Source organism: Solanum verrucosum, unplaced genomic scaffold, assembly GCF_900185275.1.
Source record: "Solanum verrucosum unplaced genomic scaffold, falcon-dt-bn FXZP01000034.1, whole genome shotgun sequence".
Lineage (NCBI taxonomy): Eukaryota > Viridiplantae > Streptophyta > Magnoliopsida > Solanales > Solanaceae > Solanum > Solanum verrucosum.
The window spans coordinates 578,871-595,977 of record NW_026019959.1 but is presented as its reverse complement, the minus strand read 5'-3'; the positions used below and the strand labels follow the sequence as shown (position 1 = coordinate 595,977).

General features: G+C 35.4%; 1 protein-coding gene across 2 annotated transcripts; it reads left to right on the top strand.

Annotated features, from left to right (window-relative positions):
• Nucleotides 1-774: 774 nt before the first annotated feature.
• LOC125814837 (glutamine--fructose-6-phosphate aminotransferase [isomerizing] 1) lies at nucleotides 775-16,307 on the top strand. Of its 2 annotated transcripts, XM_049494280.1 has the most exons (11): nucleotides 775-1,038; nucleotides 4,383-4,555; nucleotides 6,288-6,396; nucleotides 8,214-8,359; nucleotides 9,092-9,256; nucleotides 11,425-11,779; nucleotides 11,887-12,137; nucleotides 12,214-12,328; nucleotides 12,436-12,691; nucleotides 12,765-12,933; nucleotides 15,858-16,307. In XM_049494280.1, the coding sequence occupies exons 1-11, from the start codon at nucleotides 828-830 to the stop codon at nucleotides 15,939-15,941; spliced, it is 2,034 nt and encodes a 677-aa protein (XP_049350237.1). In that variant the 5' UTR covers nucleotides 775-827; the 3' UTR covers nucleotides 15,942-16,307. The 2 variants fall into 2 exon arrangements, with proteins under 2 accessions (XP_049350237.1, XP_049350238.1); XM_049494281.1 differs by lacking the exon at nucleotides 775-1,038 and having other exon boundaries at nucleotides 4,421-4,535.
• Nucleotides 16,308-17,107: the final 800 nt, after the last annotated feature.

The following is a 17,107-nucleotide window of genomic DNA, read 5'->3' as shown; positions in this document are numbered from 1 at the left end:
GATATAACATCACATTTCCGTGATTGTAATTTTTTTGAAATTGCAGTTATAGATATGTTATAGTAACATTTTTGTGGCTATCAAAATTTCTCATAAATGAAATATAAGAATGTGTCTTTTTTCCTTAAATGAATTAATAAAAAAATAATGTCAACTAAAGTAGAATCGAGGGCGCAAATCTTAAAACTATCCCATTCATTTTAATTTATGTGACATATTTTAAATTTTAAAATTTTAACAAATCTTTCTTTTTATCATAATTTAAAAAAATATCTTGTTAATAATTTAAAAATGTCAACTATTCTGACTTCAATTATATACATTTTATTTTTAAAAAAACCTTATTTTTATCTATATTCACATTTTTTACTCTCAAAATCTGTATTACATAAATTAGAAATAAAAAATACTTCTTTATAGGGGGGCTGAGACTATAATCCTAGGAAAATCCCCCTCTCTTTTGACATTAAAAAGTAATCAAAGACATTAATGATATTTTAATATTGTATCTCTTTATTTGATCAAATTGTTTATTAATACCATATTTACCACATTCTTACATTTTATCAAAAATAAATCAAGAATAATCACAACTCATAAAGACTTGTTAAATTCCTATTAGTTGGAATGATCTGTTTGAAATCCCAATCATCAAACAAATTGAAGAGTCAAAAGTCAAATTTCTTCCTCTTTCCCATGTGCTTTCCCCCCTATTATATAAAAAAAAATACTACTCCACATCACTACTACTATATATTTATTTCTCTATTTTTTCAAATCAAAATCATTTTTTCTTTGATTCAATCAAAAAAATATCTCCAGAAAATATGTGTGGAATATTTGCCTATTTGAATTACAATGTTACCAGAGAGAGAAGATACATCCTTGAAGTTCTCTTTAATGGTTTGAGGCGTTTAGAGTATAGAGGCTATGATTCCGCTGGAATTTCCATTGATTCTTCAAATCAAACTTCTGATCCTCCTCTTGTTTTTCGTCAAGAAGGAAATATTGAATCGCTTGTCAAATCTGTATACCACGGTAACCGGAATTCTATTTTTTTTTTTCGTTTTTTTTGGGTATCGTTGTGATTTGTTTCATGCACTGATCTGGGTGATCTAAAATTGAGAATGTTACGGTAGTTTATTGATGAAAGGTTTTAACTTTGTGGGTTTATATTTGTTTTTTTTTGTTAATCATTTGTGCTCTGATCTGGGTAATGTTTTGTTGTTTGAATTTTCTGTTAGAAGGTATTACTGTAAATGCTGGACGAGAAGAAAAAGGTGATATATAAATAGTGGAATACTATGATAGTTTGTTAAGGAAAGGGTATAATTTTGCTGGATTTATGTTTGTATTTGTTTGATAAATTTGTTATTAGAAAAGTAAATTCGCACTTCTCTAACTCATGATCAGTTTGTGTATGATCCCGTTTATCTGTTACTCCCTTTGTTTCAATTTTTGACTTGATACGGAGTTTAAGAAAGTGAATAATGCTTTTAAATCTTGTTGTTTAAACATGTCATTTGGAAATTTAGAATTAAACATTTTGCCAAAAAGGGGTAGAGGCATTCTTTTTGAAACGGACTAAAAAAGATACTAAGACAAACTAATTGAAACTGAGAGAGTATATGTCTCATGCATCAATTTCGATGCTTCTTTCTTCTTCTTTTTTTAAAAAAAATTATTTTTTAATCTTTTTGATGTGTTGGAGAAGTCTGGGATAAGAAGGAAAGGTAAAGAAAGGAATGATAAATAGTTCTAGTTCAATTTGTTATCAGCAACTAATATTCACACCTCTGATTGGCACTTCAATGAATTATGGTCAGTTGGGAAATGTGGTGGACCAACTCAGCTGGCAGATGCATTCTTATAGGAGCAAGTGAGGCTAAATATGTTATCGTAATGTGCTATAATGTCTAGAAACTAAGAAGTACAGTTGCTGAGAGATAGTGGACTAGTTCGATTAGAGATAGGAAGAATGATCTTGAGTGGGATGGATACAAATATAAGTGATACATCTGCAAGATAACTCTAAAATTGGCTAAAAAATGATCATATGTGGAAGTCTCTGCTTTGGTTTAACGGGAAAAAACGACAGCACAGAGTCACAATTTCAAAACCTGTTGTTGACTAAAGCCTGGTATTGAAGTTGGAGGAGTGTAGAGGGTGGGTCAAGATTCCCCCAAGTTACTCAACCGTGCATGACAGACTTGTTTAACCCACATAGATTTCTTGGTGATCCAAAAATAGAAGAGGAAAGAAAACAGAAAAGACGATTATATATAGACGAAGATTATTTGGTGGATTTTCAAATTTCTTGTTTCACGCCTTTTGCTTTACTGACATGCTTTTTCCAACACCCAATATGACTTGTTGGTTGTGTTCCTTATTGTTATTTGCCGTTAATTTTTGGTTTCATCTGGAAGTAGTTGTTATTAGTGAAGTGTGCTTACTTTCAGTCTATGTCATCAAGCACATTCTCACTTTAATGATGCAATATATTCTTATCTTGGAGATAAATTTATCGATGTTTGTTTGGTTAAGATGCATAATGTTGATTACGATTCTTGCGTGAACATTGAAGCTCATACTTGCAAAATCTCCATAGATTAAATGGGTCATATATTCACTTAGATACACACATGGTCAAATTCTCGACAAAGGGGACATTTTCTTATTTTAACTCCTTAAGCATATTGACGAATAAACAAGCCAACAGTCGCCTCTTGAGATACCTAGTAGGTTCCTTTGCATGGTGTGTATGAAGTGAAACTTTTCCAAGAACGCTTTTCATGGACTAAAGCAGGGATATTCATGATATATTTTTTGAGAATCGCGGTGTATAGGCCAACTTGTGTGCATCTTGACCAATTCCACGGGATACCCGCCACCTCCCACCAACAATAGACACCAGGTAATTCTGTCCACCAAGATTAAGACAAATAGTGAGAAGTCACCTAGTGTTTTTGTCTCGAACCTGAAACCTTAGAGTTCTCAACTAGGATCTAATTCTTTTCCCCCCCTAGGCATATGTAGGGACTTATTAGCTCTTGTCCTCAGACTAAGAAATTAGGCCTGTAATGGTTTAGATTAGTTCTAGTATTTGGGATGATGTAATTTAGTATTGTCAAGCGGTAGAGTAAATGAAAAAAGGAGAAAAGTACCGCAACCAAGGGTGTGATCTAGTGGTGAATGAAGTGGTTTGAGAACCATGAGATCAAATTTAAATCTCAATGGAGGCAAAAAGCACTAGGTGATTTCTTCACATCTATCCAAGCTTTGGTGGACAGAGTTACGTGGTATAGTACTGATGGGAAGTAGCAGGTACCCTGTGGAGTGGGAAGTGTCAGCCGTCAGGTACCCTATGGAGTTAATTGAGGTGCGCAACATCACAATTATCAAGAAAAAAAGAGTAAGTGTTATCCACTTCCAAAAAAAATAAAATAAAAATTGCAGTTATATTGTAGAATGTGTGGATGCACAATAAAAGGCAGGTGTCACTATTTAACTATAATATGGAAGACCAGTGATAATCTTAGAGCTGATTGTGATCTTTGACACATACTTTCAACATGATTCAGTTCCAGCAAATATGGAGAGAGTACGGGACTCAAGTTGAATATGATGCGAAGTTTCCTTCAATACAGCCATCTTTTGAGCATGATCCTAGATCTGTTTATGCAGATTTAAGCCTTGCCCCCCCCCCCCCCCCCCCCAAGCTGTATGCCCTTTCCCACATTCTTTTAATTAGAAAGACCTTCCCATTATATTATGCTTTCGCGGCATAGTTTGACATTTTCCATGGTATTTAGCAATTGCTCTGTTCCATGTTGGAACTACCATCACCTGTTGTGCCAAATCTTTTTAACTTTAACTCCAGGCCTTTTGTACAGCTGAGTGCATTTTGCTTGATATTGAACAATGCCTGTGTTGGACTGCTGAATCTGCCAATCTCTTGCTGCCACCAACGTTTTGCTATATTACATATGGATTACATTCTAAAACACTGATCATTTATGATTATGGGGTATCCTAGCCTAGGAGGAAGTTGTCCTTTTCTTAGATCAAAATGTTTTTAAACTTCCTTAAACGTATCTTTTGGATTGGTTGTTATGTTTTATATATAGCTCTCCTGTCACTTAGATTTGTTGTTCTTGAGCTGAGGGTCTCCCGGAAACAGCCTCTCTACCTCCACGAGGTAGTGGTAAGGTCTGCGTACACTCTACCCTCCCCAGACCCCACCTAGTGGGATTTCACTGGGTATGTTGTTGTTGTTTGTTGTTGTTAAACGTTTCTTATTTGCGTCTGCTTTTACATTTACACTTAAAATTCCAGTGATCGAGTATCATTTTCTGACTCTAACATTGACTTCACTTGCTCAGATGTTGCTGCTACAGATTTGAATCTCGAAGAATCATTTTCTGTTCATGCTGGAATATCACACACCCGGTGGGCCACACATGGGGAGCCTGCTCCTAAGAATAGTCATCCTCAAAGTTCTGGTGTTGGAAATGACTTTTTGGTTGTGCACAATGGTATTATCACCAATTATGAGGTTCCTAACTTATCTCATGACATTCTTTACATTCCGTTATTAGTTCAGTTGCTTATTGGTTACTCTCAATTTCAGAGGCCGAATATCCTCTGGATGGTTAATTTGTGGTTTCTAATCACTTTCTATTCAGTAGAATGGTGTGTCAAATGATAATCATTTGGTTATTGTGCATCTGTAAGATTATTGTTTATACTGTTTTTGCTATGTGCCCCATATTCTTAGTAATTCACCTTTTAGAATATGGTGTTTATGTCTTCATCAAAGAATATGGTGTTTATGTCTGAATCCTGAAAGATTCTCTAGAAAGTTATATTAGAGGAACTATATCCGAGTTGACTAATGTATTGTTACCTGAATTTCTTTGTGTGCTGACCTGACCTTATCTTGTCTAGCCCAACTTTGTTAGCATTTTCATGTAAAATCTGTTTGCTGTTAAAATTTAGAGTTATCATGTTGAACATTTGAAATTACCAACTGTATGAATGTACGAAGTTGAAAGAGGCATTACTTATCAAAAATAAAAATAAAAATAAAATAGAATTTTGAAGTTATTAGACAGTTACTGTACATATTCATATACTTTTGCGTTCTGCATCATCTGAATTTAGTTAGTAGAAGAGAAACTGATACATGCAAGTATGGGATATCCTTCGTTATTGTCAGAAAGCAGTTGGAAGGAAAGAATGGTACTTTCTGCTAGTGAAGAATATCCCTTGTAGATCATGGCATCATGCAGCCCAGAGAAAAATGCACTAGGTGGATATAGTATTATATTCTGGCAATATGTCCTGGTTCCTTAGTTAATCTACTTTCCAGATTTTTCCCATCAATAGTTTACTTACTCTGGTTTGGTGGTGAAGGCCATGATACAGCCAGCACCATGGGCAAGGTCATATACTCACCGTTAAATACCTTTTCTTAATTTGGAAAGTCCGTCCAGATTAGTCATGTGAGTCTTATTATTGTGGGGAAGCTCTATTATCCATACTAAACCAACTGATGATAGCTGCAGTTAGATTCGTTACTATGTGACATCCTTACTTAAGCAACTTCTGGAGATGAAGAGAGTATCAGAGGTTTAACTCTTTAGGAAGAACAGTTACCATATTGTCTGATCTTTCCTGAACCGTACTGCTAATAGTTTACAGGATTTGTACAAGAAAGTGGACTTAGACTGGTTACATTATATAACCACAACCTGAGAAGTTTCTGGATTATGGTGCTAAGCGGTCTTGCCAGACAGAATCCGATATTACTTAATAGTGTGCTAACTACAGTTTTATATTTATTTCCACCAGGATCTAATTGTTTTCTTTCACGTACTGGCAATTTGCCCACATTGTTTTTGGCTCCTATTTTCTGTCTATGGGAAAATTTTGGTTTTCCTTTCATTGAGCTGCACACTCATTTATTTTTCGTCTTAACTGAGAAATGAGTTTGGACTTGAAAGATATCTGCTGTAGCATTTTTGGTACTGATCATTTGATATGTTAGATTTGGTTACTTGAAGTCTCTTATTTTGATCTAATATGTTGTTTTGAAGTTCCTCTTTTCAATTTTTTTTGTGTGGAACTGCAAAGTCCTAAAATAAAATAAGTAGGCACCTTCGGTTATGTCATGTCTCAGTCATTTCCAGTCTCTTATGCATATGGGTATTTCTTGATCAGTTTTATCTGCATTAGGTTCTTGTGTATGATGTACTTATGCATTTCATGGTCTTTTGATTCTCCAGGTATTGAAAGAGACCCTTCTCCGACATGGTTTCACCTTTGAGTCTGAAACAGACACAGAAGTAATTCCGAAGCTTGCAAAATTTATCTTTGATAAAGCTAATGAAGAAGGTAAGTACAGTTGACTGGTCGGAATACATACTTCCAACTCTTCTCAGCTAGTCCTCCTTTTTCCTTCTGCTCCCTTGACCATGAAATCTGGGAATAACATGGCCACTCATTGTTGTGTTCCCTGGGTTTGCAATGTTTGCTTCAAAACACATTTCTCTCTAGGTACATCTTTAAATGAACTTCTGAGTAGATCATTAGCAATCTGTGGTGATCTGTCTAGGGGTGATTATACACAGCAAAGAAATCTGCAGCCAGACAGTAATAAAGCTACGATGTCGAGGAAGAGTATTTGCTAGTAATAAAGATCAAAGGTGGCTAAAGTCCTGGAACCAGAAAGTACATGAAAAGAGAATACACCATGAAATTAATAAAGCAGCCACTGTTTACAGCTAAGGGCTAAACCCTATAGATACCTAATACAAAACTAAACATACACTACACAGGAATTACACGACAACTCAGATGTCACGGTCTTAAAAATTAAAAAATTAATAATATCAGTTAAACTCCCAAAACAAAAGTGATAAATTTATTGAATGGGTTCTCTTGTTTCTATAATTTAGTATTAAATTGGCTCTGCTGTTTCCTTTTTCACAATTAATTATTATAGCATCAAGTTTCAAGTAGCAATAACTCTTGAATGCACTATCTTTATTCTTGGGCGTCTTTTCTCTTGCAAGATGGTAAATTTGCTTCTTTGCTCAAAGAAAAAGTGATAAATTAATGAATGGGCTGTACAATCTAGCTTGGACACCACTATAATGGGTTCTCCTGTTCTATAAATCAGCCATAAATTGTCTCTGCTGTTTCCTTTCACAATAAATTTTTATAGCATCAAGTTTCTAGTAGAAAATTTTAATTCTTGAATCCACTATCTTTATTCTTGAGGGTTTTCTCTCTTGCAAGATGGTAAATTTGCTTCTTTGTGATGCTTTCTTTAAAGTAATCTTGCTATACTTGAATCTTCTTCCTTACCTCCCCATTAATCAAAGCCTTTCATAGCTATAGAGTAGTTTTTGTCATAGAGAGATCTTGCAATGTTTGGTATCAATGTAATCATTGACTCTTTGTGCCCCAAATTTTACTTGGCTTCTTCTTCTTTCTTTTTATTTTTTAATTATATCTTGTCCATCTTGATTTGGTCTAAACTTTCTGCTAATGGCATAATTAAATATCTCTAGAGTTCAAATTTATGTATTTAACTGCACAGTATTCATTGATCATGATATGATATTAATTCTTTGAACTATCAGTTCTAACTATCTTGCTTTTACCAAGTGGATGATCTATCATTTCTATTCTCCATATTAGTCAGAGTTAGACAGCTGTAATATCTCCATTTTGTAATTTGTCTCTCTTGTGCCCGTCTTTTCCAATGATTCAACTCATTGGATTTCTCCGTTAATTATTCTTCACAGATGCTATTCCATATAGCAGTCACCTGAATGCATCAAGGATAAATATATCATTCTTTGCTTTTCCTTGACCATTCCCTTTCTATAAATCAAGTCAGTGCAGAGTTTGTTGGTTGATTTATTGGCCTGTAGAAGTTCTGTTCTCTCTCTCTCAATGAAGCTACTTGGGAGTTTGAGAAGCTTTTCTTCGCAACCACACCTGATGACTGAATAGCTTCAGAGATCTTTGGTTATCTTATTCTGATAAATGAATGCAGTTGCATTTTAGCCAACTTCTCCTTAACTGTATTTGCTGGAGATTCTGGAATGCCTTTCCTAGTTTAGTTTTTTTTTTTTTCCTCATAGAGCATAAAAATCTTGATACGGTTCACCAGTAGAATAACTGTTAGACTGTTGTCTCAGGTGATCAGAGTGTGACATTCAGTCAAGTTGTGCTTGAGGTAATAAGGCATCTGGAAGGAGCCTATGCTCTCACATTTAAAAGTCGACACTACCCAAATGAGTTGATTGCTTGCAAACGTGGTAGTCCACTTCTTCTTGGTGTAAAAGTAAGTTAACTTGTACAATGGATGAATCTGATATGTGGCTGATATAAATCTTTTACATCCCCTTTGATAAGAGTTTATGTCAACAAAAAAGATGCATTATTCAGTGCTTGTCAATTTGGAAATTTTCTAGATTAGACCACTATTGTTCATGGCTTGGATCTTGTGTTTGATAGGAGTTTCTGTTTACAAAATAGAGACATTATTTGGTGCTTGTCAAATTGGAACTTTTCTGGATTAGACCTCTATTGTTAATGGCTTGGATCTTATGTCTCTTATACAGCTGCTACCCTCTTGTTTTGTTCAACCAGTATGGATATGCAAAACATCTTCGGGTTATCACACAAAATTGAGAGTATAGTCTGATTCTCACAAGTTCGTTTTTTGCTTTGTATCAGTCTCACATTTTACCAGAAGAAATCTAGCTTAAGACCTCTCCTGCCTTTTAACCACAGAACTGCAAGAGTGGTGTGTGACTATTCAATAAAATGAAAATCAGCCTGTAGTATAAAATACTTATATCAGCTTCTGTATGTACAAACTTGTATACAAGTTTAACTTATCTTGGATTATGCTATCATCCTATGGTTTTATTATGTAGAGCTGACTGCAATTGATCCATTTTGGATCTTCCATTCGTATTGGATATATTTTCACCTAACTGGTCATTGGAAGAAATTTACTTGACTGTGCAATCCATAGGCTCACAGGTTAACAAGTGTCTTTTGATTCCAGGACTTGGAAGAAAAGGCCTCATCAGGATCATCATTTAGTGATGTTAAATTTCCTTCAAGCAATGGACAACCAAAAGAATTATTCTTGTCCAGTGATGCCAATGCTTTGGTTGAACATACTAAAAAGGTCTTGGTAATTGAGGATGGAGAAGTTGTTCACATCAAGGTACTCCCTTATTGTTAATTTCTCCATCCAAAGCTATTTGCCATTAGTAAATGGAGCTCATTAGTCATTATTAAGCTAACTTTGAATACTATTTCCTTCTAATTTGTTTAGCTTTCTCTTTTTTAATATACCACCTCTTCATTCTAATGAACTTAAAAGCTTAATCTTTGTTGGTTTCTTCGAAGATGCAGTTGAAGGAGGTTCTTTTCTAGTTAATATTATTGTTGTTATAATCTCTTCTGTAAATTATACCCCCTTCTTCATGGTTGTTCCTAGGGGCGTCAAATGGGTGGGTTGGATTGAAATTGGAGATGTTAAAATGGGTTTAAATAGAAATTGGACTGGGTCATGACCCACCCAAGTTTACTTTGGGCTCAAATGGGCTAAAAATTGGGTTGGGTCATGACCCACCCAATTTGACCCACTTAATCTCAATCATTTTAACATATTGTTATTTAACTTTTATAACCACAATTTGAATTTCCACTCAAGAAAATAAAATAAAAAAGTTACAAATGGAAAGATAAATCCTAGAAGATATAAAATAGATAGTAATTCATACCTTCAATATAAGAACATACATTGCATTAATGCAAATAAAGAGTCTTAAAACGGGTTGAAATTGGAAATTAAATTGGGCTCAATTGAAAGATTCTTTAAAAATGGGATAAGGTTTGAATGGGTTGAGATTGAACCCAATTCAAATTATCTTGAGCCAACCCATAAAATTCTGGGCGGGTTGAGTGGGTTACCTAAATTTGGGCTCAATTTGACACCCCTAGTTGTTCCCATTTACAAGGCTGAAGGATTCTCTCTCTCTCTGTTTTCTTCTTCTTTTGTTTTTCACAGATAAAAATGGGATTTACTTGAACTTGTTACACAAATTATATTTGGATTTCTTGACTTGTATGGAGTGGGTTGGTGACTACATCACGTGGGCCCTTTTCTTTAGTTTCGGAGAAAAATGGTATTTTGAAGCTATTCAGGGACTTGGACAGAGTGTAATGAATTCCATACACAATGAATATTACCAGAGAATATGAAGTAAGGTAAGCCGAAAGCCACAGAAGATAGTGCCAATGGATCACTCAAACAACAAAAGACTATGCATCAATCCCAATCTAGTTTGGTGGGTGAATGGATCATTCAAACAACAAAAACTATATCATCAATCCCAATCTAGTTTGGTGTTGGCTGCATTAATCCTTGATATCCATATTACTCAATTTGAGCCCATTTCATTCTAATACGGATACCGAATATTTTGTCTTGGATCAAATTTCACACTTCCCTACAAAATTGGTTGCTAAAAGTTCGTAGCAGATTGCAGTGGTTTACTGATTTCCTCCCTTTTCCTTCTTTTTGTTTATTTTTTATCATCACGAATATCACCTTTTAGCTCCATAAGATAAATGAATATTATATGGACGTCACGAGATAATGGTGTCTAAATTCCAACAGTCCATAGATTAGGTGCAGTCTTTTGGGCGAATTACATGATAGATGTAATGTAACTAACATAATTGAAATAGGATGCCTGAAATGGAGTAGTAGAGGAGTCTTATATAATATAGAGATAACTATCAAAGATAATGGTAAGTCCTATAGAATAGTTAAGAGACTAACCATACTATACAGAATAGTTGAGAGACTAATCATACTATACAGAAGTAAATATAGAATTTCCAAGGTTCAATACATCTATAAAATGAATTTACTAGAAACATGGATGCTACTGTCATAAAAGACAGAATGAGTTTGTGAGCATTTGGTGCATTCTGATACTTAAAGTGGGGCAACAATTGGGAAGCACATTCATGACCTGTTGAACTACGGCTCACATGGTGTTTAGGGCTACAATTTTCCATCTAGAATATAGTTCAGTGGGTTTAGACAAGCTATTAGAATCTATAGCTAATGTCTATGTAGGATGTGCAGGACTCTTCATCAAGTATTTTACAGCATGTGTAGAACTCTGCATCAAGTATTTTGCAAGCAAGCGCTTCTTTCACATTGCCATGAAGGGCTTAAAAAAATCCCGAATCAAGAAATATATGCACATTTTAAATAGGCGAAGCACTTAATGATCAATATATGCACATGATCTTTTTTTCTTCCTTGTTCATTATAGAGTGGGCTTCTATAACTTTTGCTTTCTGATGAGTCAGGATGGAGGAGTATCAATTTACAAATTTGACAAGGGTAAGAATGGTGGTACTCTCAGTAGACCTGCTTCTGTTCAACGTGCCTTATCCATTTTGGAAATGGAGGTAGAACAGATAAACAAAGGAAAATATGAGCACTACATGCAAAAAGAAATCCATGAGCAGCCAGAATCTTTAACGACAACTATGCGAGGGAGACTTATACGTGCAGGATCATGTAAAGCAAAGACTGTGCTTTTGGGGGGCCTGAAGGATCACCTCAAAACCATAAGAAGAAGCAGGAGAATCGTTTTTGTTGGGTGTGGCACAAGTTACAATGCAGCTCTTGCTGCAAGATCCATTGTGGAAGAGCTTTCTGGTTAGTTGTTAATAACTCTAATGAAGTTGTTTTGATCTCTATAGCAACAGATAAGGAGTAGATTCTAGAGTAGCTTTGGTTTCACTGGTTTTATTTCTCTAATTTAGGTATTCCTGTAACCATGGAGATTGCCAGTGATTTAGTGGACAGACAAGGGCCAATATATCGAGAAGATACAGCTGTCTTCGTTAGTCAATCAGGAGAAACTGCTGACACTTTGCTTGCATTAGAGTATGCTCTGGAAAATGGTGCATTATGTGTTGGCATTACAAATACTGTTGGTAGTGCAATTGCTAGGCACACTCACTGTGGTGTTCACATAAATGCGGGCTGTGAGATAGGAGTTGCAAGTACTAAGGTAGGTAAATCACAGTTTCTTGAATTTTAGTGGTCACTTTTAGCATTGGCTTCTCAATTACCTCTTTGATCAACAGGCATACACGAGCCAAATTGTTGTGATGGCCATGTTAGCTCTTGCAATCGGAGCTGATACACTCTCAAATCAAGCAAGAAGAGAAGCAATAATTGATGGTTTATTTTACTTGCCACGTGAGTTTTTACTTGGTGCTAAAATTCTTGTTTCTAATTGTCCTTAAATGTATGGCATGCTCACGGTACTTGTATGACCCTTTTTGGGTACGTTACATGAATTTCAGGCAAAGTGAAAGCGGTGCTCAAGCTTGATGAAGAAATGAAGGATCTTGCTAAGCTGCTAATTGCTGAGCAATCACTTCTTGTTTTTGGAAGAGGTTACAACTATGCATCAGCTCTTGAAGGTGCTTTGAAGGTAAAGGAGGTGGCACTCATGCACAGTGAAGGAATACTTGCTGGAGAGATGAAACATGGTCCCTTGGCTTTGGTTGATGAAAATCTCCCTATTGTAGTAATTGCCACCCGTGATTCTTGTTTTAGGTTAGTCTTTAACTAATAATGAGAGTTTCACGACCATGAATGCCAGCTTTTTAACAAATTGGTTGGTTTGCAGCAAACAACAGTCAGTCATTCAACAACTTCATGCACGGAAAGGTCGACTGATAGTTATGTGCACAGAAGGAGATAAAGCATCTGTTTCTGTTGGTGGATCGTCTCGAGTAATTGAAGTTCCACAGGTTGTGGACTGTTTGCAGCCCGTAATTAATGTAGTTCCATTACAGGTAGTGGTTCTACTCTTCTTTAGGCTTACAATTCAGTGAAATAAAAACTTTTAGGGGTCGTTTGTAGAGTGTATTAGCAAAAATAATGCATGCATTAGCTTTGTGTATTAGTAGTACCTTGTTTGGTTCACTTTTTTAAGCTATGTATAACTAATGTTAGTTATACACTCTATTGTGTATTGAGGAGTGTATTACTAATACATGGAAATCCATGGTATTAGTAATGCAAGGGAATTTAATGCATGCATTAGCATGGTTAAGACCCAATTGTCCCTCAAAACCTTTTTTATATCTTTTCCATCATATTTGTGGAGGGTATTTTTGTAAATAAATAGTTTTAAAAAAATTATGCAATGTGTGCTATTTTTAATACACCAAACCAAACAATGCGTAAGAAATAATCTTTGCATAACTAATGCATGCATTACTAATGCAACCATTATTAATATACTCTATTTAACATTATTTTTATACACCCTACCAAATGACCTCTCAGCTAAGTTGTGCGGACTCTTCACTTTCGATGCCGCACCCGTGTCGGATTCTCCAAAAATACACTACTTTTGGCGAATCCGACACGCACCCCTTGACATTATTGAAGAGTCCGAGCAACATAGCCTCTCAGTGACTATTGGCTGACAACTACAGAGTGTCAGCATTCTTCTTAGCCCTACACATTTTTGTTGTGAATACATTTACTTTTTCTATCTATGCCTCTTTCTGTGAAGAATTTATTTTACCTTGGATACATTTGCCGTTTCCTCATGATACAAAAGCTATTGCTGACCTAAAATTAAGAAACATAATGTGTAAACTTTAACAATTTAAGCTTAAATTGAGGCTGTTGACACAATTTAAAATGATATCAGAGCAGATAGAGGATGTTTGGGGTCATGCCACCACCATTCTATGAAATATTTCCACACACTAGACCTGAAGCATCCAAGCACGCATGAAATCGATGTATTGCAAACCTAGGATATATAACTAGTTATGCCAATTCCCAATAGTTGAAGCTTTAGATGTGTTGGTTCACACAAATCAGTATACGATAAAGCTGCAATTCCCTTTTCCTTTGTAACTGTGGCAATTAAACTGCTGGGCATTATACAGCTTGACATGTGTCTCTTAGAGTTAGTAGATTGTTAGACAAATCTACTTCCTCACCAGGGATGGGGCAGATCTGGATTCTGTGTACCAATATGTCTGCTCTTTGATAAATTTTGGACTGCATCTATGAACTGGATTACCCAACATGATAGTAGACGAACTGTGATAATTCTTTTAGATGCATATGAACTCCGCATATTTTCGTTGGCCTTTTAGTTGCCTAGAATATATCAGGAATACCACTTGAAAACTAGAAGCATGCCAATTGTTGTAAACATCTTTCAATGTGAAGCATATATAAATTTACAAATAAGGAAATTAAGCAATGTCGTTCTGTTTATTTGACTCCTAACATATACTTCTTATTGCTTTAGATGGATTGGTGATGATTTTAAACCTTAATGCATCTAAGTTTTGATCTACTAATCAAAACTTGTGATCTATGGCACTCCTAGGATATCTTTTAGTAGGCTACTCTATATTAATCTTATTTTAAATGACGTACAAATATGCAAGTTTGTTAAATATCATTCTAAAACTACCCTCTATGTGCCTCAACCACTGAATAAAATGAAAAGAACACTCACTATATGGCCATAATGAGCTGGTTCAAGATGCAAGCCAAATATGTGTACATCTAGATGTACCGTTAAACTAAGATAACTTTGACCTTTCCGATTACTTTGAAGTGGGTTTTTTTTTTCAGTTGCCTATATCATTATTTTAGCCAAAAAAAGAAATGGTAAGTGTACAGTGTTTTCAAATAAAACTAGTGCGCACTCTTACGTTACTGTGGAACATTGAGCATACATTTAATTGGAATCCACCTGAAATATTTAATATTTTGTAATTCTTTTGAGTTGGTATGATCTGTGAAGTAATGGAGCAACAGTTCTTATATACGCACCTAGACACTGTGCGTGAGCGCGCGTAACACTTTAGGAGTTTGTTTAGGGTTCTCAAAAATTGAAAAAGTTATGGTAGGTAACATCTCGAAAGATTCAACATGAGATTCATCAGGTCCTTCAATATAAACACTAAAGCCCTTTTTAACATATTATATAGCAGGAGGGGAAATAAGGTGCCACGATCATAACTTTTCCACTTAATGGTTTTTATTCTGTAGCTCTTCAATATTGAATATCCTTTTCAAACTTGCTTTGAATTGTTTTTACTTGAGCTGAGGGTCTTTTGGAATCAACCTCTCTGCCTTCACAAAGTAGGAGTAAGGTTTGCATACACAGTGTATGTTGTTGTTGTTGGTTTTTATTCTGTAAGTACTTTATGTATTGTTTTCCCACACTAGATTGGCTGCTGTATTAACCATTGAATGCCATTAATTGGCAATATTTCTATCAATCTTTACCTCTTACACTCTTACTTGGTCATTGCTTCATATCATGTCAATCAGTATTTTTAAACTCTACTTTGTGAAAGCATGCTAGGGGGCAAGAATCACTTAAGACCATATGCAATGTGATAGACTAGCATTAGTTCTTATACCATTACCTGCATTTTTCATCTTATTCTAAGTTCAAACTCCTTGGAGAAAAAAAGAAGTTCAAACCCCTCCCTACCTTCTTTTTTTCTCACTTGCCTCCATCTTTTCCCTATTTTGGGAAATAGAGGAAAACTTTGGCGTGTTGATCAATTTACTGGCTTAGCAGAATTCACAGGATTTCAGTAAATTCTGTGAAATTTCCTGAATCTGATAGTTGCTGCACATCAGTTTTCCTTTCCTCCTTTTATTTAATTTCTGTTTGAGATTTTATAGTCAAGCTTAATTATTGTCTTGTATTTGTCGTCTGTCTCAGTTATTGGCCTATCATCTTACTGTACTGCGTGGATACAATGTTGATCAACCTCGCAATCTTGCCAAGAGTGTCACAACGCAATGAGCTAAACATTTTCAAAGTCTTCCGCATTCAACCTCTACCACTTGGTGACGACAATTTGATCTACTGGTACAGCTTTTGACTCCTACTACAGGTCGCATTGACCCACGATATAGCTATAATTCACTCTGTAACATCTAAATTCGTGTTTGTTTGGTAACATATTTAACGTAACAGTTCTGTTCTTATTAGTGGTTGGTATGTAGTCGAGCTAATCTTGTAGACTAAGAACTAGATTCATTTTTGATTGGTTACGATTGTTGTGACAATAGAGATGATAAATTGCAATTTTATGAGTGCATTTCAGGATGACTAATCTGTAATGTTGTTCAAAATCTGCAATGGACTACCAATGTGATGTTCAAAGTTCGCAATGTATTATAGTTAATGACCTTCCTTTCAAGTGCAGATCTTATACCTAAAGTCTAAATACAGTTAAGGCGTGGGCGGAATAGTGCATATGTTGGCTAATCGTGTGGCTTTGTCATTCAACTGAAGTTGCTTGCTCTCCAATTTGAGCTGAGGTAGTTACTTGACTTGAGGTCCCATTGTATGACCTAGTTAAATATAGCAATTTCCTTGCTTGTTTGGGTAACATATGATAAGAGGAATGAATTTTATCTGTTTGACACAAATTGACTCAGGAGTTCACTCACTAAACTAGTTTTATAGTTTGAAGTTGTTGAAGAGGGGAACTGGAGCAACGGTAAAAGTTATCCTCCTTCATGTGATCTATGTCACAGATTCGAACCATAGAATCAGCCACCGACTACAAGTAGAGTATCCTCCTTTCAGATGTGTCTAAACATTTGAAGGTTGAGTAGTTGCTGCATCACACACCTATCATTATATGATTGATCTCGAATCTTTCATAAAAATGATCTATGGTCCTAGCCCATCTTATCAAGATCCCAAATGGGGAGGGGGCGGGGCTGGTGGCAGGCCGATAGATCGAGGCTAAAGAAATAACAAGTATTAATAAAAATTTAAGAACAAGAAGATACAAGAAAAATACCAACTAGTATTCCAAAGATGGAAAAGAAATATGTCCGACTACCTACTAACCTTCAATCGTAATTCTCGACCTCTGCATCCTCTGTCAAGGGTCATATCCTCGGTGATATTGAAGTTATGTCATATTCTGCCTAATGAACTCATGCCAATACTTA